At 51.3% G+C, this 22886-nt stretch overlaps 1 protein-coding gene across 2 annotated transcripts in view; it reads left to right on the top strand.

Moving 5' to 3' along the window:
* Nucleotides 1-17992, top strand: part of PTPRE (protein tyrosine phosphatase receptor type E) — a 44350-nt gene extending 26358 nt beyond the window's left edge. For both annotated transcript variants that reach the window (XM_057735303.1, XM_057735304.1), the window contains 10 exons: nucleotides 527-690; nucleotides 4234-4369; nucleotides 4653-4802; nucleotides 5127-5220; nucleotides 6300-6376; nucleotides 7183-7317; nucleotides 9889-10014; nucleotides 10867-11033; nucleotides 12756-12891; nucleotides 15131-17992. In XM_057735303.1, the coding sequence (XP_057591286.1) occupies nucleotides 527-690; nucleotides 4234-4369; nucleotides 4653-4802; nucleotides 5127-5220; nucleotides 6300-6376; nucleotides 7183-7317; nucleotides 9889-10014; nucleotides 10867-11033; nucleotides 12756-12891; nucleotides 15131-15205 (1260 nt within the window). In that variant the 3' untranslated portion in view covers nucleotides 15206-17992. The remainder of the gene's footprint in view (nucleotides 1-526; nucleotides 691-4233; nucleotides 4370-4652; nucleotides 4803-5126; nucleotides 5221-6299; nucleotides 6377-7182; nucleotides 7318-9888; nucleotides 10015-10866; nucleotides 11034-12755; nucleotides 12892-15130) is intronic.
* Nucleotides 17993-22886: the final 4894 nt, after the last annotated feature.

Raw genomic sequence — 22886 nt, 5'->3', positions numbered from 1 at the left:
CACACTCCTGGGTTCTGGGTAATAAAATCTGAGAGGAGCTTTGAGGAAGGGGATGGGGGATGCGAGTCTCCCAAGGGTAAGCCAACCACATCTTTTCCCTGAAAATTAAGATGCTTTTGAGAGTGAAAGCTTGTGCTGTTGGTAGTTACACAGGCATGAAGTCAAGGCACACTGGGATGTGGCCACCCTGCTTCCCAGCGAGTTCCGTGAGCCCTGGGCCGGCTATAGCGATGGGTCTGGCTTCCCGGAGCCTGACCTGGCTCGGTCCTGGGACAGGAGACTGTGGGTCCTGCCCTGCCGCCCCTGCTGCCGTGGTGCCGTGTCCAGAGCCGGCAGTGAGCATCAGGGTCTCTCACTCGGGGCGGGGGATGGGGGTCCAGCCTTCACTGACAGGGCCCTCCCTGCACCGTACCCATGGCTACCTACACCTGGACGGGCAGGCATCCTCCGAGTGTGACATTGTGGTGGGGGAGGGGGGTGTCCCGGGGGGACGTCCCACCCACTCACGGCTCCGTGTGTCCCTCAGCAGCTCCCCGACGGCTGCAAAGCCCCTCGGCTCATCTGCCAGCTGCACTTCACCAGCTGGCCTGACTTTGGAGTGCCTTTCACCCCCATCGGGATGCTCAAGTTCCTGAAAAAAGTGAAGACACTCAACCCCGCACACGCCGGGCCCATAGTGGTCCACTGCAGGTACGTGCAGGGCCGGGGCCACAGCGCAGGCCCCCAGGGAGGACGCCGGCCCGCACGGAAGATCACCAGTGAACGGATGTCAGGGTGGGCGATGTGACGGCCCCTCCCGGATACCAGGTGCAGCTCAGAGAGCGGGAGCTGGAGGGGTGTCCCCTCTCCGGGGTGGCGGAGCCCTTTCCTCAACGCCAGCTGCACCTGAGGGGGATCCCTACTATCCAGACAGGAGCCGAGAGGCCCAGGTTGGTGGGGGCGGTGGAGCTCTCCCATTCACCACCCCGGGGACCCTCACGTCGCCTCTAGCAACAGAGGTGGAAACCACGCTTCTATAGGGGACCCCCAAGTCTTACTGCAAGGGCGCACAGGGCTTGGAGGGGCTGGGGGCCACACCTCAGGCACAGGTAACAGCAGCCAGGCTGCCCCTTGCTGGCATCCACTTGACCTCTCTCAGCAAACGTCTCTGTGTCTGTAACGGGAGGACAACTCGGAGGGGCTGGACTCCCCTCTGGGAGTGGGCTTTGCAGGACGCGAAGCGCTGTACCCGTGTAAGTTGCCGCTGCTGTGGTTTCCCCTAAGGTTGTGGAAAAGCAGGTTATGAAACAATTGCTTTTTCCAGAACACGTCCCCCTCCGCCTCTGCGTACCCGGACATCCTCTGGTTGTTCTCACCCTGAGCTCTTATGTGCTCCGGGCTCCCCAAGCCATAGAGTCAGGGCTCAAATCCACCTTCTCTAGCTCATGACTAAATGCCCAGTTTGGCTTCTGGTGCAGAAAATCATGTTCGTGAAAAGGCCTTGGACTTCAGGTTGGCAGCTGGTTTGTGCACGTTTCATTTTTTAAGACAAAGGCACAAAGACAGGAACGCTCCCCGGCCATGTTCCTTGTCCTCCCGGTGGATGCACAGTCAGAACCAGAAGGTGCTGGCCAGGTCCTTCCTCTGCTCCCAGCCCAGGGGCTTCTGCTGTGCCCCTCATTGCCCAGGGTGGGAGGTTTAGGGGTCAGGGGAGCCTGGCATCCTGGCCGGGGATGGAATCCTGCGTCTGCGCTTGGGAGCCTAGGAACTACACACTAGGTGAGGGGACACCTGTAAGAGTCCCGTTACCTGGCGCTGCACGCGGCTCTCAGCAGCTGCATTGGAGGGGGTGGAGCATGGTCCAGCCCCACCTGGCCCCTGCGATGGCGTCTTGGGGCAGCCCCTGTTCTCACTCAGACTTCCTGAAAGCCGGGTGTCTGCATGCCACTCCTGCTGGACACCTGTGTGGCAGGTTCAGAACACCCCTGTCACCAGGTGCAGGTACCTTTTGCCCCTGGCAGGGCCGTGATACTCAGAACGACCCCGTCTATAACAGCTGGAAACCCAGTGTCCAGTCAGAGTGACACCCAGCGAGCAGGGCCCTCCCTCCTCGAGCCTGGACGGCGGGGCCACAGGCCGGAGTCCCCTGCACAGGGATTTCCGAGAAACCCCGCAGAGCTGCTGGCCCGCTGTAGCCGAGGCAGTGGGGACACCTGTGGGCAGCGTGTCACCAGGGCGGAGAGTTTGAAAGCCCCTGCGCCAGAGGAGCGGCTGGCAGGGAGTCATGTGTTCAGTTCCTGTCAGTGTTAGGAGTCGCCGGCTGTGCGCGGGAGGCCAGGGGATGGAGAAGCCGCCTCTGTGTGGGGTCCGGCGTGGCTGCAGGGAGTTCCGTTCTGTTTTGTTCCCGTGCCCCCAGATCCGTCGTGCGTGTGAAACCTTAGCGGGCGGCCCCTCCCCTGCTCAACACCCCCCCATCCCCCCACCCTGCGCCACAGGTGACCAGGCAGGTGCGTTTGCCCTTCATCTTGGTTTGCATCCTTGGCCCCCCGCTGTGACCGTGCATCTCAGCCTTTGCCACTGAAACACAGGTTGTCTCTCTGCTGCTGCTGCAGCTCCTGGCCCTCCTTGCTTCTCTGTGTTCTGCTTTGCCAGCGGGTTTTTATGTGCAGGGAAAGGAAGCCCCTCCATCCGGGTCTGTGCTTCCCCGCCCCCCAACCCCTCCCACCTGACCCTGTGCGGGCAGATGGGGGGTCTGGGCGCTGTCAGGCAGCAGCTCCTGTGGTGACAGCAGTTCCCACCAGGAGTTCAGGCCAGCCAGGGCACCCCCCTTGCCTCCGCCCAGAACCAGGGAAGAGGCTCCCACGGGCTGGCAGCCCCCAGTCTCTGGGGAGCGGACTTGACCTCCTCATCCCTCCAAGTTCGTCTTCACATAGGGTCTGTCTCCTCAGGCTCCAGAGGGTGTACAGCCTGGGGGTGGGGGCGTCACGATTTCCTTCTCTCCCCCACGCTCACCCTCAGTGTCTCTCCCTTAATCCCTTTAAAAGAACCGACTGCCCGCCACAGTCAGTTTCTGCAGTTGTTTCTGCAGTCCCTGCAGAAACAACAGGGAGGGTCTCTAGCTACGGCCCTGAGCTCCACACCAACACCCAGAGCCCAGCAGGGAAGGACCGCCTGGCCTGGGGCTTCTCCTGCTGGAACCGGCCTGGTCCCCTTGCCTGCTCCTAGGGCCCCCCGACCCTGCCTCGCATGCACCTGGGCCTCCTGGGCTTTCCCAGCCTCAAGTCAGCCATTTCCTGGCGCCTTCCACATGCCCGTTGGGTGGGGTGTTTTTACCAGGCTCTGCACCTGACGACTTTGTTTTTGCAAAGAACTAAGGATCCTAAAGGAGCCTCTCCTGTCCCGTCTGTTCTCCCCTCCCCATGCGACGAGCAGGGCTCCTTTCAAGGGTGGGGTGGCTTCACTGCCCGTCCTAGTACCATTTTGGGGACTAGCTGGCAAGAGCCGTACCGCCCTCCCTCCAAATGAGGAACGTGGGGGGACTTCATTCATTAAGTTGTGAGCCTTTTTGTTTAAAAGATCACTTCCTTTTTTAAATTTTTTCTAACTATTTATTTGTTAATTTGTCTGTGCCGTGTCTTAGCTGTGGGCATGCAGGATCTTTAGTTGGGAGGGAAGGAAACCCAAAGCCAGGAATGGCATCGAGCAGCTTCCCGAGGGGGGACCTCTCCGTGGAGCCCCTGGGCACCAGCTGGCCCAGCCAGGCCCCGGGGTGAGGGCTGGGGTCCCAGACGGAGCCCCCATTCGCATGACCTTGGCTCCAGGGCCCACACCCCTAGCCTGGGGTCCTCCTTTCTTATGAAGAACATGGAAAAGCCATATCAAGCGTGACAGTAAAAAAATCCAATTGCACAAGGGATAGCGAGAAGACAGCATTTGGTAATAGAGGAAAAGTTACCCGTACAACTCATGGGAGGCTTACACAGCCACGCTTTTCCCCCTGCCTTTGATCAGTTTCCAGTTAGAGGACCGGACTTGAGATCTTGTCACTAAGGTCGTGGTGCCCCCTGGTGGCCTCACGTGGACTTGCTCCTCATCCGCTGAGGAAAGTGTGTTGTGGGGGATGATGTGTACGTCTCCGTCGAGGGTGGAGGGCGGTGTGTCCTCGCTTCCCGGTGCAGGCATGTTCTCCCAAGGCCCTGTCATTCATTTCAGGGAAGTGTGACTCACGACGTGGCATCTTCCTTTCTCCCCCAGCGCGGGCGTGGGCCGGACGGGCACCTTCATAGTGATCGATGCCATGATGGACATGATGCATGCAGAGCAGAAGGTCGACGTCTTTGATTTCGTGTCCAGAATCCGCAATCAGCGCCCGCAGATGGTCCAGACGGACGTGAGTAATGCCCTCCTCGGCCCAGGCACCCGACCAGCTGTGAGCTTCGCTCAGCAAACCCAGACGCCCCAGGATGTGTACGCTCTCCCCGAGATGAGGCACACAGAACGGTGCCCGGCAGGGAGAACGTCCTCAGCAACGCCCACTGTCACACTGGCCCCAGTCAAGGCCATAGAGGGTCGTTCTACATGGCCATCCATCTGACTTTTGTCCCCAAACCTCCTTCCCTTTCCACAAAGAGAAGAGAAGGGCCCCCTTGGAGCCTGTCTGGGTCTCCCCACAGATGCAGTACACGTTCATCTACCAAGCCTTACTGGAGTACTACCTCTACGGGGACACTGAACTGGATGTGTCCTCCCTGGAGAAGCACCTGGAGACCCTGCACGGCACCACCACCCACTTCGACAAGCTTGGGCTGGAGGAGGAGTTCAGGGTAAGTGCCGTCTTACGGGCCACCATTTACACGAAGCTGCTGTCGATTGCTTCCTTTCTTGATCGACCCCAGAAAAAGTGGGAAGCTGTCCTGCCCATGACTTTCAAGGGAAAAATAATGGGGACTTTCAGAGCTTAGCAGCCACCTGTGTGGGGGGGCATGTCGTGCATGTACTTTTATTTCTCAAGACTCAGGAAATGTCTGGAGAGGCAGACAGGTATTTCCTGTGAGCAGGTGCCCTTGACGGTAGTGCTGTTAGAAGGCTACGCGATCTCTTGGGGATGTCAGGGTTTTAACTGCTTGGCTGTGTCCTCTTGGCTGCAGAAATTGACAAATGTCCGGATCATGAAGGAGAACATGAGGACAGGCAACCTGCCGGCCAACATGAAGAAGGCCAGGGTCATCCAGATCATCCCGTGTAAGGCAGCCCAGGCCGCGGCGTGTACACCCTCGAGGCAGGCGCCATCAGGCCGGTGCCCGCTGGCTTCAGTTGCTAAGAAGCCATTGCCCACCCACTGCTGTAAACCAGGGGTCAAGGGCAGGGCACCCTCTGGGAGCTCTGTGTGGGGAAGTCAAGTGTGGGGAAGAGAACACCCACCTGTGGAGGCACGAGCAACCCAGACAGTCCTGTGGGTATCAGGAGGGGAGCTTGTGACCTGGGCTTGGAGGCGGGAGAGGGAGGACGTCCTGGAAGCGGAGAGATTAGCTTCACACATGAATCAGTGCCTCCTGTTTCTACGTGTCAGACCCCGGCCCAAGCCTGGGCGGAGGCATGGAGCCCCCAGTGCACAGAGCGGGGTCCTTGCCCAGGACGTGCAGCAGGCCCAAACACAGCTGAGATCTTCCAGGAAGGGGCCTGGGGATGGGCAGACCATGGGCGGGCGGGGGCGAGGGGGGTGGTGTCGGGCACTGGGCTGCCCAAGGTCTGGGGCGAGGGAGGGCCTGCAGGCCTGGCAGAAGCAGAGGCATCAGAGGAACCATGGAGGGAGGGGGAGGGCACCTGCCTTGAGGGGAAGAGGAGAGCCTCATCTAGACGTCCCCTCACATCCCCTCCTGGACTCAAGCTCAGGCAGGAGCAGGATTGCACATGGACCTGTCCAGGCGGGGGGTGTGTGGGCTGAGTAAGCCCTCTTCAGCCTCAGATCCTGGGGAGGGGTTTGTGGCTGTGATGTCCCTGACCGGCTACCCTGTGCTGCCTGCCTGGCCACACTCTTTTCACTCTTTAAATTTACTTTAATGCTACATTTTGGTATGAATTACCTCAATTTATGACAAATGAAAATGATAAGTGGATTATTTTTAGAACTTTCCTGACAAACCACAGCTTCCCCGGGCCACTTGAATTTAACTTATTTTAGAAAGGAAACCTTCTGAGGAGTTGACTTTATTTAGTGATTTTATCTATAAGTTTTATATCTTAGAAGCTCGTAGCAGTACGTTCAAGTTTGCAAGGCAGGATGGGGTTGGTTCTGACCGAGAGGACATACTGCTTTGCAGATGACTTCAACCGCGTGATCCTTTCCATGAAAAGGGGCCAGGAGTACACGGATTACATCAACGCCTCCTTTATAGATGTAAGTGCAGCGGCCCCACCATGCTTGCATGCCTGGTGAGGACACATGCGGTTTTCATCTGTGATCACAGAGTTTCTTGATTAATTTGCTTTCACAATCAGAAAGGATGGACACGCCTCCAGAAATCCAAGCCATTTCCTTAGCAAACACTTGCTTAAAAAAATGAATAAGAAACTTGGAAACAGAGGATGTAGGTGCGCTGTTAAATAATTTGCTATTTTTCCATTCTGTTTTTAATACATAGTAGCTTTTCTTTCACCTCTCCTTTACGCAGCAGCCCCGTGTCCGTGCTTGCACACGCTTTCTCTTGTGCACGCTCTGTGTGGACGGCGCGACTGTGTTCAGGCCTGGTCACAGGCTGCCTCGTGCACAGGGGAGTTAGCTGACGAATGGGCGGGAAAGGGCATTGCAGTCAAGTGTGGGTGAAAATTTTCATTTGCAGATGAGACTACTGTGCATCTTGGGCCCAAGGGGAGGACCTGGGATTTGAACCCACTTCCTCTAACTCCACACCCAGGCTCTCTGTCCCACCACAATGCTAACCTAGCTGTGACACATACAGACATGTTCAAATCAAAGCTATCCCAGCAGGGGGCTCGTTACACCCATTCAGAGGTGAAGGGGGCTGTCTAGCTTGGGCATCTTGACCTGTTTTCTGAGTGGGTAACAACTGGGGCTTGGCTCAGGCCCTGGCAGCCTGGAGAATACAGTCCCTCATCTGGCCCTGGGCTGTCCCACGCTCTCAGGTCCCACAGTGGAAATGGGATGGAAGGAAGGCAGACTTTAACCTCTGCTCCCATTTGAAGGGCTACCGGCAGAAGGACTACTTCATCGCCACCCAGGGGCCCCTGGTGCACACCGTGGAGGACTTCTGGAGGATGGTCTGGGAGTGGAAGTGCCACACCATCGTGATGCTGACCGAGGTCCAGGAGAGAGAGCAGGTCAGGGGTGCCCCCCGCCCCCCTCCGGGGCAGTGCACACACTCCAGGTGCAGCCCACCTGATGTGACTGCCTGTCCCTTGCGAATGTCTCACCTGCTGTCAGCTGTGAGGCCAGGCCACAACTGCTGAAGGGGGTGAGAGGCTAGAACTGAAAAGGTTTTATTTCAACACCCTCCCTCCCGCCACACCCCAGTCCCCTCCACCCCGGTCAGTTAACCGTAGCTACCCACTGGCTTTTGTTCTTAGCCTACATTTTATTTAAGCTGCCTTGAAATTCTGCCATCTTGTGTTTGCCAACAAATACAGATTTGATCACAACCTGTTGAAGAAAAAGACGTTTATTCACTTTTTTTTTAGGACAAAAAGACATAGGTATTGATATATGTACCTAATTAACATAGTCCTGGTAGACTTGAATGAGTTAAATGTTTCTTTTTTCCAAAAGAGCCACGCATGGCCTTCTTGTTTTTGTTTAATAACATAATAAACACTCATGAACCCACCACCCAACTGAAAAAACAAACTTTTACCGATAATGTACATTTATCTAGATGCTCTCCCGAGAGGTAACCACTATCCTGAATTTGTGTTTTGATTTCTTTGCTTTTTTAAACAGTTTTATTGGGATATAATTCATATACCATACAGTTCATCTTTCTAAAGGGTGCAGCTCAGTGGTTTTTAGTGTGTTCACAGAGCTGTGCAACATCACTAATTCCAAATCAGTTTCATCAGCCCAAAGAAACCCCAAACCCACAAAAACTCAGTGCCCACTCCCTCCCCCCTCATCCCTGCAACCACGAGTCTACTTTCTAACTCTGTGGATTTGTCTTTTCGGACATTTCATATCAATGGAGTCATCTCTTGTGATTGGGCTCCTTCACTGAGCATAATATTGTCAAGGTTCATCGCTTTTTTATTTTTGTTGAGTGAATATACCACATTTTGTTTATTCTTTCACTTATTGATGGACATTCGGGTTGCTTCCACTCTTGGGCTACTGTGAATGTTTTGAACATTCATGGACACATTTTTACCTGGATGTTAAGTTTTGATTTCTCTTAGGCAGACACCGAAAGGTGGGATTGCTGGGCCGTGTCGTAACTACGTTGCAAACTCACATCACTTAACTTTCCAAACAGCTGCCCCATTTTGCATTCCCGCCAGCAACGGAGGGGTTCCAGTTTCTCCCCAAACTCATCAGCACTTAGCATTATCTTTTTGATTAAAGCCATCCTAGTGGATGTGTTCTTAGCTTTTTAAACAATCTTTTTATGTCATGTGTGTGTATTCCTAAAGAAACTACTGTTTAGTTTTGTCTGCTTCTGAACTTTATGTAAAAGGGTACCATTAGCGTATTTCGCCTTTCGGGACTTGCTTTTTCCATTCAAAATTATGCACTTGATATTTTCCTATGTTGATGCCTGTAACTGTGGCTCATTCATCATCATTTCCTTATACTCCGTGGCACAGACTGTACATCCTGCATCCATTGACTTGTCCCTTCTCCTGTCATGGCGTCTGGGTTGATTCCCTTCTGTTGTTTTACAAACAGTGCCGTGGGTACTTATTTGTATGTGTCTTGTGATGCACAAGGAACAGTAGTTCCAAAGAGAAAAGGTGCTGCATTGGAGAGTGTGTGAAAGTTTGAATTTGCAAGATGGTTCCTCGTAGCTTTCCAAACTGGACCCTGGGTTGTCTGGCATCCTCATTTTTGTTAACTAAATAGGTATGAACATTATCTCTTTGTGGCTCTGATCTGCATCTGTCTGATCTGTATGAGGTCAAGCATCACTATATATATTTATAGGTGATATGTTTCCTCTTGTGCAAAGTGCCTGTTCATGCCTTTAACTCATTTTTCTAGTGGGTCGTTTGCCCTTTTCTTAATGATTTATAGGATTTCTTTACATGTTCTTGGTACTGATCCCTTGTTGATTTTATGTATTGCAAATATCTCATCCCTGTTGATGGCCTGACTTTTCACTCTCTTGATATTTTTTGATGACGCAGAGTTAATTTTATTATAATCTGATGTTACAATCTTCTGTACCATGGTTGGTTAGCTTTTGGGGGCTCTTGTTTGGTAAATCTGTACCCCAAAATGAAAAGATATTCTCTTTTTCTAAAGCTTTCACAGTTTTCTTTTTGACTTTAAGTCTGATCCAGTCTTGATTTGTTTTTATTAAGGTTCAAGGCTACCATATATGGTGGGGAGGATTGTACACTGCCCAACTCCAGGAGGGGCTGGGGCGTTTGTATCAGCCCAGGTAGGGTGTGAGTTAGGGATCCAGTTCACTTTTCCCATACAGAGAACAGATTCTCCACCTCCATTTACTGACTAGTCTCTCCTCTGTGTCGTGTCACTTCTGTTCTGTATCCAAGTTCCAAATACATGCATGTCTGTTTCTGGACTCTCTGCTCTGTTCCCTTGGTCAACAGGCACTAATAGCGTTCATGTTCATATGTTATTTTCTTGGTCAGACGAAATGCAGTAAATGGTTTGAGAGCAATTCTGCCTCATATCGTCAAAACTGCTAGCAGCACATTCTTTTTATTTTATCCCCCAAGGATAAATGCTACCAGTATTGGCCGACAGAGGGCTCAGTGACTCATGGAGAAATAGTGATTGAAATAAAGAGTGACACCCTTTCTGAAGCCATCAGTATACGAGACTTCCTGGTCACTTTCAATCAGGTATGTCGGCGAAGACCTTTAATCTCCCGTGGACATCACTCGGGGTCTGCTCGTCATGGTGCCAGAGCATCCTGCCCCTGCAGGCTTTTCTGGAGCCCATGTTAGATCAGTGTCGATGGTCAGTGTGGACAGTAGGGCACTCTGTTATCAAGCGGCCCATCTCCCGTAAGCTTTCACCTCCGTGGTCCCCTGCCTCCTTGCTGGAGCACAGGGACGGTGGGGCAGAGCGGCCAACTCCAAGAGGCTTCCCACTGCTCCCGCTCCCCGTGCGCAGCAGGAGAGAATGGAGGACGCCGCAGAGCTCTCTCTGGGGCCCTCTGCCATCCCCCTCCCCACTGGGTCTCGGGCGCTGCTCCCTGGAAAGAATGGTGACTCTGTGTCTCAACTGTGGTTAAGGTGACCCACCTATGGGATTTGATTCTGAGCTCAAGACAGTCAGTACAGTGAAACTGGCCTTGCCCATAGACTTGCTCTCCTTCACGCAGGTCACAGAACAACCCAGGGCCGCCAGACTCAGAGCCTGCTCATCTCCAGCCTGGCAGGGACACGTAGGGTCCTGGCTTCTTTAAAGAAGGGCTGATTCCTGTCAGCGCAAGCAAAACTGCCAAGGATCCCATAAAGGGGTCTGCTGGGCCTTGGGGGCTCGGGGGTCCATCCTCTAGGTGTCCTGATCCCCACCCAGGAGGAAGCACTGCTGGCCTTCTGCTTCAGGGTGACCACAGCCCATAAACACCCTGACTGGGAGGCCAGCCAGATGGGGACCCTGCTGGCGGCCAGACACCTTGGCCCGAGTCCCCAGGAGGGCAGGGGGCCTGCGACGGGGCAGCACTGAGTCGCTCTTCCCGCTGGCAGCCCCTGGCCCGCCAGGAGGAGCAGACCCGGGTGGTGCGACAGTTCCACTTCCACGGCTGGCCGGAGATCGGGATCCCCGCGGAGGGCAAAGGCATGATCGACCTCATCGCCGCCGTGCAGAAGCAGCAGCAGCAGACAGGCAACCACCCCATCACTGTGCACTGCAGGTGAGCGGCCTCCGGGGCGCCCCCTCCTGGTGGGCCGACGCACACCCCACACCCAGCTCCCTGCTCCCAGCAGCAGCATTTCCCTGGACCGTGTTTTTCACCTTCCCTTACACACATAGCATAGCACAGATGCATAAACGTCATCTTACCATACACACGGAAGCATCTGGGGTGAAGGAGTCAGGAAATGACTCAAACACACATTTCTTTGTGCTTTTTAAGTTGTCAAGGAAAAAAAAAATCACCAAGCACAGCTCAGACAAACCCTGAACTTCAGTTGTCTTTGTTTTGAAAGACCGAGACCATCTGGCTCTGGCTGGTGTGCCCACCCAGCACAGCAGGAGGCTTTTCTTGAGCTTCTCAGTGATGTCCAGGCCGGGTCTGTAACGGAGGGCCCGCGACCCCACTCCCTCCCTCTCGGCCCGGCTCCCAAGTCAGGCCCAGGGACAGAGGGACACACTGGGGGCGGGGTGGGGGGGGACACCTGGACACAGCTGGGCGCCCCTAGCAAGGACTTTGATAACAGCATTATGAGGGTAGAGGGTGAATCTGGCCGGATCTGGAGACATGCCAGCTCACCTCCCTTCCAGGCCAGGTCCCCCTGCTGGCAGGAACCTTGACCACCCTTGTAGAGCTCTTCCTCACAGGCATTTGGGGTGTTTAGTCTTAGGGGAGCTGATTTGCTTCCAAAGCTGCACCTCTGTTTCTTTGTCTACACGTGTGGCTCCCATTCTTTTGCAACTGCCATTGGCCCCCACTCACTTACCCCTTGTAGCCAGTAAAGCCCAGCTTAACTTGGAGGGTTTGGGCCTCTTTGCTTGTCTGGGACCCGCCTGGCGCACTTCCGGCCTTGCCAGCAGGGGGAGCACACACCTCGGTTTTCAGTCCCTGGCGCCTTTGTCCACGTCATTCAGAACAAACTAGAATTCAGTTCCTTTTTGTTCCACCTCTGCAAACCCAGACTGAGCTTAACACGTGCTGGGCACCAAGAATGCAGAGGTGAACAAGACCCAGAGGTCGTCCCACCTGTGGGAAGGCAGACGCGGGGAGAGGAGCCATAGAGGCAACCTGTGGGTGGGATTCCAGGGCCCAGAGGGCAGCCATGCATTCCCAGAGGGCTCCCTGGAAGAGGCCAGCCCAGCCCGCCTCCGTTAGGCCTGCTCTCTCTCCTAAGAGGGTCTGCTCTTCTGGGGTTTTTTCAGTTTATCAAGCATGTGATCACATTCAATGGAGTAGATGGAGATCTTCATTGTTGGGAAGTGTCCGTTAGCTGACCATTCCTGGCAGGGGGTGTCCTTAGTCTAAACACCCCTTAAATCCACCTTTCACACCTCCCACCTCGGACGGCAGTGCCTGCACAGTAAGGAGAGTCTGGGCCAGGATTACCGCTCCCTAGACCTCAGCCAGGCGGGGTTTCGTTCCTAGCAAGTTTCCAGGTGATGCTGTCACAGCTGGTCTAGGGGCCCCACTGTGAAGGAGGGAAATGGTTCTACCAACTTGAAAGCTTGTAACTGGGCCTCATCCGACTCATGTTGTCATTAGGCAAGTGTTTTAGGAATTTTCTGTGCTGACTCTTGGTCCACAAGTAAGCTACATATGAACGATTGTTAAAAATCCAAGCTTGGGTCATTCCAGTGCTGACACGTAGGGCTTTGTGGAGGCTGCAGGGTTTTCATCCCCGTGGGCGAGTCTGGTGTCTCACCTGGCACGTTTTCTCCACAGTGCTGGAGCTGGGCGCACAGGGACTTTCATAGCGCTCAGCAACATCCTGGAACGGGTCAAAGCTGAGGGACTTTTGGACGTATTCCAAGCTGTGAAGAGTTTACGACTTCAGAGGCCACATATGGTGCAAACCTTGGTAAGAAACCATTTCCAGAGGAATTGAGAATGGTCTCATGTTGAATTTGATGTGTGTTTCATCACAGGAGTTCAAGTCCATGGGGAGGGAGAGAGGTAAAGTTTCCAAGAAAAAGAGCTAAAAGTTCCATCAGCTCACAGTCAAGCTTTACGTTCCCTTCCACCCCCCTCGCCTCTGGCTGGGGTCGGTCCCCCGGGCAGGACACGTGAGGGGGCACACCCACCACTGCAGATGACAGGACCCCTTGGACGGAGGCATAGGTGATGCCAGCCATTGTGTCAAGGTGAACTATTCCCCCCGATTACAGTGTGTATTTAAAAACGTACCAAGTTCAAAAGCAGCCCCGACATTTACAATCCTGATTCTCGCAACCCTGTACCTTCTACTGTTCGTTTGGACTCTTTTCCTTGCCTGGGTCTCAGGCAGCCTCCAGACACCGCCCAGGGGGCTTACTTGAGGAGTCCATGCAGTGGAAGGGGTTGCCTCTTACACGCTTCCACTGCATGGTGAAAACACACACTTTCTGGTTTTCAGCAGAGTTGCCTCCTCACCAAATGTGGTGATCGTTCTGCAGCAAGTTCAGTTTTAAAGGCTGTTGTAACCCATCCTTTTCCACAAGGCTTCCTATTTTAGGACTTGCCCACCCGGCCTGGCCCACTCATCTCCTGTGCTAACGCGTGACTCAGGAGTTTTCTTTCTCCTTGCGAGGGCTGGGGGACTGGGTGGGAATCGCAGTAGCTGGAAGGGAGGACCCCCTAACCCTCCGTTCTTGGCTCTCCCCACAACTTCCCTACAACCTCAGGACAGGAGTTTTCTGCTCCATCTTTTCTTCCCCCGGAAAGCCCAGCTCCTTCCCCTGCTGGCTGAACTGAGACTCCAGAACAGCTGGACAGGCTAATGTTTGGCCTCTTCCAACCCAAAAGCCAGTAAATTTTTGTTCGACGGGAATGTAGAGAAGACGCGGAACCCAAGGTTCTGGGAAAGACGGGGAGGGGGCTGGGAGCTGCCCTTGGACCCGCTGCTTCCCCAGCTCCCATGTTCACTGGGCCAGCAAATGACCAGGGTCTGCAAGGAGCCAGACCCTTTTAGGGTAGCTGCTGTCTGTTGTTACTCGAACCTTTGGGGTCCACCCCATGCCCGCCGACGGTTGTGCATGCATGGTTTTCCAAGACGCACAGTAGGCTCGCTAAGAAAGCCCCGCCGTGGCCATTTGTCCCATCTCTTTCATGTCTTCATTTGAGTGCCCCTAATGGGTGGTGTGACACCACCCGCTCACTGGTCTCCCGCTAACCCACCACCTGGTTCCAGTCTCACCACCTCGCAGAGCCGCTGGGGGGTCGGGAGTCAGGTGATGGCCAAGGGTTCTAGTAAGTTAAGAGCCTTGTACAGGTGCAAGTCATCATTCTTTTAAGTTCTAGTAAAATTGATATAAAGCAGTGCCCTTTTTTTGTTTGTTTGTTTTGTTTGTTTTGTTTTTGTATTGATCTTATTGGCTGTGTTGGGTCTTCTTTGCTGTGCATGGGCTTTCTTTTAGTTGCGGTGAGTGGGGGCTACTCTTCGTTTTGGTGCGCGGGCTCCTCATTGCCGTGGCTTCTCTTGTTGTGGAGCACAGGCTCTAGGCGCGTGGGCTTCAGTAGTTGCAGCACATGGGCTCAATAGTTGTGGCTCACGGGCTCTAAAGTGCAGGCTCAATTGTTGTGGCGCACGGGCTTAGTTGCTCTGCGGCATGTGGGATCTTCCTGGAGCAGGGATCGAACCCGTGTCCCCTGTATTGGCAGGCAGATTCTTAACCACGGCGCCACCTAGGAAGCCCCAAGCAGTGCCCTTTTGTAGTGTAAATTTCGGCTTAAAAATAATCTGTGTTTCTATCTTATTTAACTTCTATAGACTGTTTTCATTACATTATGAAGTTTGATGTTAAGTATGCTGATTTTTTTTTCAGTTCAGAAGGAGCTGCTTTTTAGTTTAAATATGACAACTAAAGCTCTCTCACTCAGGCCGTCCAAAATACAAGTTGAAACTGAACATTGACATTTTCTACGTAGAAAAACAGCTTTATTTGGAAATGTTCATGTGCCTAAAAACGAAATTCTGTAACAGAAGCTGATACGCATTAGGATATGCAGTATTTTAATAACTGGGCAGACTTTTATATGTCTTCTCTTTAATGTTTCTCCTGATTGAATTAGTCAGATTTCTTTAAATATTGTTTTTATACGTTCTTGGTTTTCTTTTTCAGGAACAGTATGAATTCTGCTACAAAGTGGTACAAGATTTTATTGATATATTTTCTGATTATGCTAATTTCAAATGAAAATTCCTGCCTTAAAATATTTTTTAATTTAATGATCAGTATATTTTGTAAAAATCATGTTAATTTATTTCATAGTTGACATTAATATCCTTCCTAATTTCTTTGTATATATTTTGTTATGCTTTAAAGACCACCTGCTGTAAAGTTATTAAATCTCAAATACCCCTTTTAAGAACTGGAATAATGTTTTAAGGTCAAATAGTATCCCATAAAATATATATTTCTGCTAATATCAGTAAAAATGTTTTAATTTTTCATTAGATTCATATCATTTCATTTCACACTGTCAGCACCCCTAAATGTTAAAAATCTTAATATGCCAAGTGTGTTTACTTATGCAAGATACTAACCACAACTTCATTAGAAAACAGTCGAGGACTCAGAAATTGGTGGAAAATACACTTTCCTGACACTGATTTTATAGCCCTGAGCAGTGGCAGTTTTTTGAAGGCAAAGTGTTTGTGAAGATGCAGTGTAAATAGGGAGTTTTTTGGTCCTCAGCCTCAACCCACGTGGTTTATCTTTACATTTTAAAGATCAAAGATGACTTTACAACCTGAGTCCAGGTCTAAAACACACTGGAGTAGTCAGTGACTATATAGTAATACTTAAAAATGCATTTATTCAAGGCTGTGTCGTGCCATCTTGGCCAGATGAGATGTACAGGCCAGTGGTTCAGTTCTCCCGGGCCTTGGGGTCCAGCAAAACCAGCTGTCAGAGCTTCATTCCCATGGCGCTGGGCGCTGCTTGCTGTCAGTCTGTCTGAGAATCATACCCACTGCACTTCTCACCGCCCCCTCCCCTCACCCCTCACCATTCTGCCCTGCTTGTTGTGAGCTATGCCTCCAGGCACAACAAAAAACCACTTCCCATTCCAAAAGGTCAGATAGAGCATCTGACACACACGGAAGCAAGGAGCTCCTGCCTGGTAGAAACAGTCAGGCAACCACAAGCAATTATGCTTTAAACTTTCTGAGAAGCGTTTTGGTATTTAAAAATCTCTTGTAAAAGCTAAGGCTGTTTGTAAGAAAAGAAATCTTAAAATCTAGATTTATACAGTGTTTTTTTTAAAGTTCCACTCCTCAATATTTAATAAAAGAAAGAAAGAGAAATCCTTAATCTAAAAGCTAACTTATTTTTGAATGGTGACTACTGAGACCTCTGACACTGGATAATAAGGATCTCACTGCCAGACAGGATTGGCTTATGGGGCGAAAAAAAAAGAGAGAGAGAGAGAGAGAGAAAAGGGATGAATGTAGAACGGTTTAATGTAATGGCAGTGATCTGTCTATGGCCATTAGGTACCTAGCAGATGAGAGCACAAGGTAAAAAAGGACATCTGGTCTACCTTTCTGAAACCATATAACATGTGCATTTTTTAGTACACTTTTTGCTTTTTAAAAGAGATATGAATCTAAAGGCCTTATTTGATATTTCCACTGGTAACTGATTGCATAAATGCAACCCAGGGTAGGTTATGTCCTAATAGCAGGTCCACAGGTAATCAAGCTTCTGCTGCTTCTCCAAGCCCCACCCAAGAGTCAGAGCAGGCGCCCAGCGGGACGGACAAAAGCACAACTTTGTGAGCGCTGCTATGGCCACCAGCTGCAGCCCTGGGCTCCGCATGCAGCTGAGTGCATCCCTCACCCTTCTGGGTACAGTGATTATGCATTTGGGTCAAAGAGGAAAATGGACGGAGCTCTGTGAAATGCACCAGGTGGCCCCTTTGTTTTCATTGTTAAGGTCCCAAGCCTGAAGCCCTTCTTTGACTAAAGGGGAAGAGAGAAAACTGAGCACCGAACCCTAGAAACAGAGCCGCTGTTTGTGGCAAAGGTGACATAGGGAACATAAGGGCCTGGATTGGGGTCCAAATTTAGGAGCCTTTAATCAGAACCCTTCAGGCCCTTTTATAGTCTAACCAGCATCTCTTGTCTTGAGATTAAGGTAGACCTTCTTGGGGAAGCACCCTGTTTATGTGTACGTCTGCCCCCTTGGAGTGTCCCCTGTGTCTGCTGCAGCTCCGCCCCTGTGATTCTGAGAAAGAGCAGAAGCCACTGTGCCTGGGATGCAGGAACCCCCTCTGTTGTCAGGGCAGTGCTTGCCTCCACAGTCAGGACAGCGTTCTGGCCTCTGCCAAGGCTTCCCCCCCAATCCCCACCCCCCTAGCCTGTGCTCCGGTCAGACAGCCTTGGTAGGCTCTCCAGGACTCCTGTCTTGTCTGTCTTGCTTGGATAAGTGGACTCTTCCTCCCCTTCGGTCAAAGAAAGTCCATTGTACAGAACAAAACAGCGCCAGGCTGGTAAAGTCATTTTCCTTTGCCGTTTTTCTCCGTTGCATGCGGTTGCATTCAAATGCCAAATAGCGATTAGAAGACGAGCATTCTGATCTCCTTGCTTTATCGGTCACTGTGTGACTCACTTTACTGTTTCTCTCCATGTGCTCTACGAATGAAGAATGCATACCAGTGTTTTAAAAGATATTTTTATGTGTTTTTAAAAACTTTCTAAAATGAGCCTGACACCTCTGTTTCAGCATTTGGGGACATGCCCATGCTATTTTTTAAAATGTATGATTACTGATACTTCTGTTGTGTTTAACTAAGTTGTGTTTAATTTATGTGCAATCTTTATATGTATGTATTCCGGTTTCAACTCTCATTTTTTCTTTTATTCCATTTATCATTTGATCTTGCTCTGATTATAACGCCGGTGAATGTTGCTGAATTCTTTGTATATGCAAATTGCAAGATCCAAAACATTCTGATGCAAGGATAAATCTTTACTTTGACTTCCAGCCTGCGTCTCTTTCTTCATTGAAATCTCCTCGTCTCGTTTCTGTGCCTTAAATCCTTTTAGACACGACATTTGTTAGGAGGTCAGCTCTGATTTATGCAGACAAATTTAGAACTCGTAAAATTTGGCTCAGGTATGACATGGAGACAAGCCCCCCGGCACGAGCGGGCACGATGGCCAGTGGGCTGGTCTTCAGAAGTCCTGGGTGATGAGTGAAGCACGAAGGCATAATTGGCCCTGCAGAGGGCCCATGTTCCTCCTAGAGTCCCAACAGGGCTCCGAGCTCTGAACAGGGGTTGCTCACACTCCACGAGGAAGGTGACCACATGCTCAAAGTCCACGGCCAGGTGAGGTCAGAAGGCCCCTCTGATGTTGCTTCTCCTCCTAAAGCCTAAGCTCCTGTTAGGCCCCCTTTTACACATCTTGAGGTTCTGGTGATCCAGCTCTCTCTCTTTCGGCCTCACTGCCCTTTGCTAACCCACGCCCCAGCTTCCTCTTTCAGATATTCTGGGCCTCACGGGGAAATCTAAACATAAACTTTTTAATTATTGGTTGTATTTATTTAATAAATTTTATAAGCCTTGTTATATTGGTTAAAATGCATGATTTGAAAACCTTGTATTCCCCTCCCCAGGGGGAGGTTAGCTGGGATTGGACGGCATGGATTAAGGACCTGCCTCTCAGCAGATGGTGGGGGGAGTCTTACCCTGGGGAAACAGGCCTACCCCGCCCAACCCAGAATCTACCTGAGACAAGCCAGGCAGCCAAGACGGCACCTGGCCACCTCCGCCTGCTACCCCCAGCCCCAGCAGAGGCCCTGGTTATGGGAGGAATTATTTCCCCCAATATTCATACATCCCAGGCCTCATCCCCACACTCCAGAATGTGACCTTATTTGGCAATAGGGTTGTCACAGATGTGATTAGTTAGGATGAGGGCATGGGAGTCGCGTGGGCCATGAGGGCAGGTCCCTCTACTCCAATGTGACGGCGTCTTTATGAGAAGAGGAAGCGTGGAAGGAGACACATGTGCACAGGGAGAACAACATGTGAAAAGAAGGCAGGCATTGGAGTGATGCTTCTGCAAACCGAGAACATGGGAGGCTGCTGGAGACTAGGGGTGGGTTCTCCTTCACAGCCTCAGAAGGGAGCAGCCTTGACTTGGCCTTCATGCCTCCGGGACTGGGAGACAGTAGGATGTGGCTGTTTAAGCCACCTGGTTTGTGGCACTTTGTTAGAGCAGCCCTAGCAAACTAACACCCTGCCCCCCACTTGACCGCTACAGCGGAGGTTTCTGTTGTTGGATGTACCCAAAAGAAGCCCGGAAACAAACATGTGGCTGCAGGTGGCTAATGGGGAGGAGACTCCAAGAGGCAGGGGTGAGGGGACAGGGCTGGAGGAAGAGTCACGGGAGGGGGAAGGGGCAGTAAAGACCACCCCTGTGGACTCAGCTCTGTAGTGATGCCCAAGGGCCTCCCTGAATTGCCCTCCTGAAGGATGGAACCCTGGCGCCTTGGCCCACCCCTGCCACCCCCAGGTTGGAGGTTGTCTCCAGGGGCACCAGCCCAGCAATACAGGGAGACGTATTTGTGGTACACGTTCAAAACAAACAGAAAGATTGTGTATGAACTTGGCTTTTCACTTGACTCCTCTTCCCTACCTCAATCCATTGATAACTTGGGGATACATCCACCCAGACAGCTATCTTCAGATTTAAACTTGTACAGTTACAGAAACACATGGACTGTTGCTTGCTTCTTTGTTTTTAAAAACAACAGAGCCAAACTCTTGGGGTAGCATCAAATCCAGGATGACAAAATTGCCAAATCCACTTGGTTTTGCTGAGAAAGCAAACACACTGCCAGTTGTTTCTTACAAGACGCCATCAATTCTGAGATACATCCTGATGTTTGAGAGGTTAATACGTAAAAACCTTGTATCTCAGAAATGACAAAATACACTACCGATGGGCAGCTGTGTAAATTGCCCCTTTGGCCAACATTTTGTCTTAGAATCTGGCCATGTCGGCACATACAAAGCTTCCCCATCCTGTCTAAGTGCTGCTCGGCATCCCTGGTGTCAACCTCCACTGATGGACATCAGTTGGTTTCCATCAGCTTGCGATGTTACACTGCGATTTTATGATGAATACACTTGTGCATGTGTGTTTGATCTTGTGTGCAAAGTGTTTCTATAGGAGAGCTTCCTAGAAGTGGAGTTTCCCGGTCAAAAGGCACACACATTTTAAATTTAAGTAGAAACTGCCAAATTGCCACCTCCAACAGACGTCACAATTCATCTGTCCACCTACAGTGTGGACGGTCCCCACTTCCCTCCCCTTCGCTAACCCGGATAACAGCAAGCCTTTGAGCTTTTGTCAAACTGAGAGGGAAAAAGAAACAAACAAAAACATGCTTCCTATCAGTTTGCATTTCCCTAACTTCTAGTGGGTTGAGCATCTTTTCATGTTTATTATTTGCATTTCATCTGTGAATCACCAATTCACATTTTTTATCCATTTTCCTAATTATGTCATTTGACTTTTCCTCACTGATTTATTGTCATTCTTTTTAAAGCATGGATACTAGCCCTTTGTTATTCATGTTATAAATATTTCCCTTTGATACTTTATAAAAGACCGTCGTTGATGGCTATTTAATGTCCCTTGTCCAGGAAGCTTTCGGACTCGCCAGCCTGTCGACAGGGCCGTTGGGGTGAAGTTGATTCTGCCTGGCAGCAGGGCAACACCCAACAAACGTATCAAATCAAACCTTCATGCTTGTGAATAATCACATAGACGCCAGAGGGGCTCCCTGTGAACAAGCCGTGGGCACTTTTTGTTCCTTTGTGAAGAACAATGATGACATCCGAACCAGGAGGGGGGAGACTGTGGCCATGTACTGGAGGCGACCCGGGGCCTGGGGGTCTGCATGGCACTGGAGTCAGGGGCCCTTGGGCTGTGGCTGGAGGGTCGCATCTGTATCGGGAAGATGATCCCAGCAGCTCTTCTGGGGGAATCTTCTAGAAAGCCCAGCAAATGGTCAGATCCTAGCCACAGTATCTTACATCATTTTTAGTTCCGTGGCTGGAGTTTCCTTTATGGAGTTGACATCCAAGATGTAGTCTCTCCTCCCCACAGCGCGCCTTCAGCTGGCACCTGGATTCCTTGGTCTTGATGGTGTTCAGGACTCTGGACGGCCTTCCCTTCCTTCCTCCCTCAGGCCCTCCAGACGCCCAGACACCCAAAGGCCTTTCTCTGCCCCCACAGACTTCTTCCTGGGAAATAACTGACCCATCACGGGCTTGCCCACAAGCTGACTCCCAGGATCTCATCACATCGGGGTGGCCAACCTCTGGGCAACATGCATCTTTTTTTCTTCTTTTTTTTCCCTCTAATTTTTAAAAAACATATTTATTTTTTATTGGCTGTGTTGGATCTTCATTGCTGCATGTGGGTTTTCTCTAGTTGCAGCGAGCGGGGGCTACTCTTCATTGTGGTACACGGGCTCTAGGTGCTGACTTCAGCAGTTGCGGCACCTGGGCTCAGTAGTTGTGGCGCACAGGCTTCGTTGCTCCGTGGCATGTGGGATCTTCCTGGACCAGGGATCAAACCCGTGTCCCCTGCATTGGCAGGCGGATTCTTAACCACCACACCACCAGGGAAGTCCAACATGCCTCTTCATATGCTGACTCTGTGGCCCTGACCAAATCCCTGTCCCTGGACATCCCCCTTCTGTCCAGAGGAATAGAACAGGGCCAGGGTTGTGGAGAGTCCCCTTCCCCAAACACAAGGGCTGTTTCTGCAGGACCAAAGTGGGCCTGCTGACCAGGAGGGAAAGCAACTGTCCGCACACGTCAGAGTTGAGGAGGTACAGACAGGAGGCCAAAAAGCCTCTGACCCCACCCCTGTCTGCCACTCACATCGTGGTTTGGTTTGCTTTACCTGCCCCCCCCCACCTTTAATGAAAATATGATGAGTTCTAAGATCATTTCATCCCAGACCCCTCTTGCACCTGGTCACCAGGTATAGACTTGCCAGTCGGTGGTCTGCCCTCCCAGATGGACAAAGCTTCATCCTACAGGGGGGGGTCTAGTTTCCACTGCACTGCGTCCCGTGAAGTACAGTGTGACTCCAGGGCACGAACTGGGGGCCCAACCCACCCTGGGAAACGGGGATGCGGGTGAACGAGGCTTCTGTGAGGGAGTCTCACTGGAGCTGAGCTCAGGACTGAAGGGGATCATCTCGTGAAGCAGGAGGTGGGGAAAGTCCGAGGCAGAGGAAAGAGCACGGTGTGTGTGTGCGAGTTTGTCTGCATGCATGTGTGCGTGTGTATACACGTATGTGTCCATGTGTATATGTGCGTGTGGGCATGTGTATATATGTGCTCATCTGTGTGAGTGTGTGAGCATGAATCAGTGTGTGTCCACGTACACATGTGCATATATGCACGTGTACGTGTGTGTGTCTATGTATGTGGGGGGTGAGAGGTCTTATCTAAGGAAGACAAGAGTTGGCTGGTGCAGAATTCAAGCAAAAGGTCAAGGAGATTGCGGCAGCCGCGTCGTGGAAAACCTTGGAGATTAAAAGTAAAAACAGCTTCCGTTTACTGAGAACTTTCCATCAGCGGGATGTTCCTCACTTGGAATCTGAGGCTGAGAAGGTACCAAACCGCACAGCGAGCAGGTGAGTGTTTATGTCTTGCACCCCTTTCTCAGACACAATTAGCCTGGCTCAATATTAGTGGTTAATATTTCTGACCCTTCACCCCCAAAAATGCTAAACAAAGAGTGTGTCCTGTGGACGTGTGCTTTTTCTCACATGTATTTGAATGACCTTTTCTAACCCAGCAGTACAACCCTATAAAATAAAACCACCCTTATCAAGCTCTT

This window comes from Hippopotamus amphibius, chromosome 5, assembly GCF_030028045.1.
Source record: "Hippopotamus amphibius kiboko isolate mHipAmp2 chromosome 5, mHipAmp2.hap2, whole genome shotgun sequence".
NCBI classification, from domain to species: Eukaryota; Metazoa; Chordata; class Mammalia; order Artiodactyla; family Hippopotamidae; genus Hippopotamus; species Hippopotamus amphibius.
Note: the sequence above shows the minus strand (reverse complement) of the source record. Positions and strands in the feature narration are given on the sequence as shown.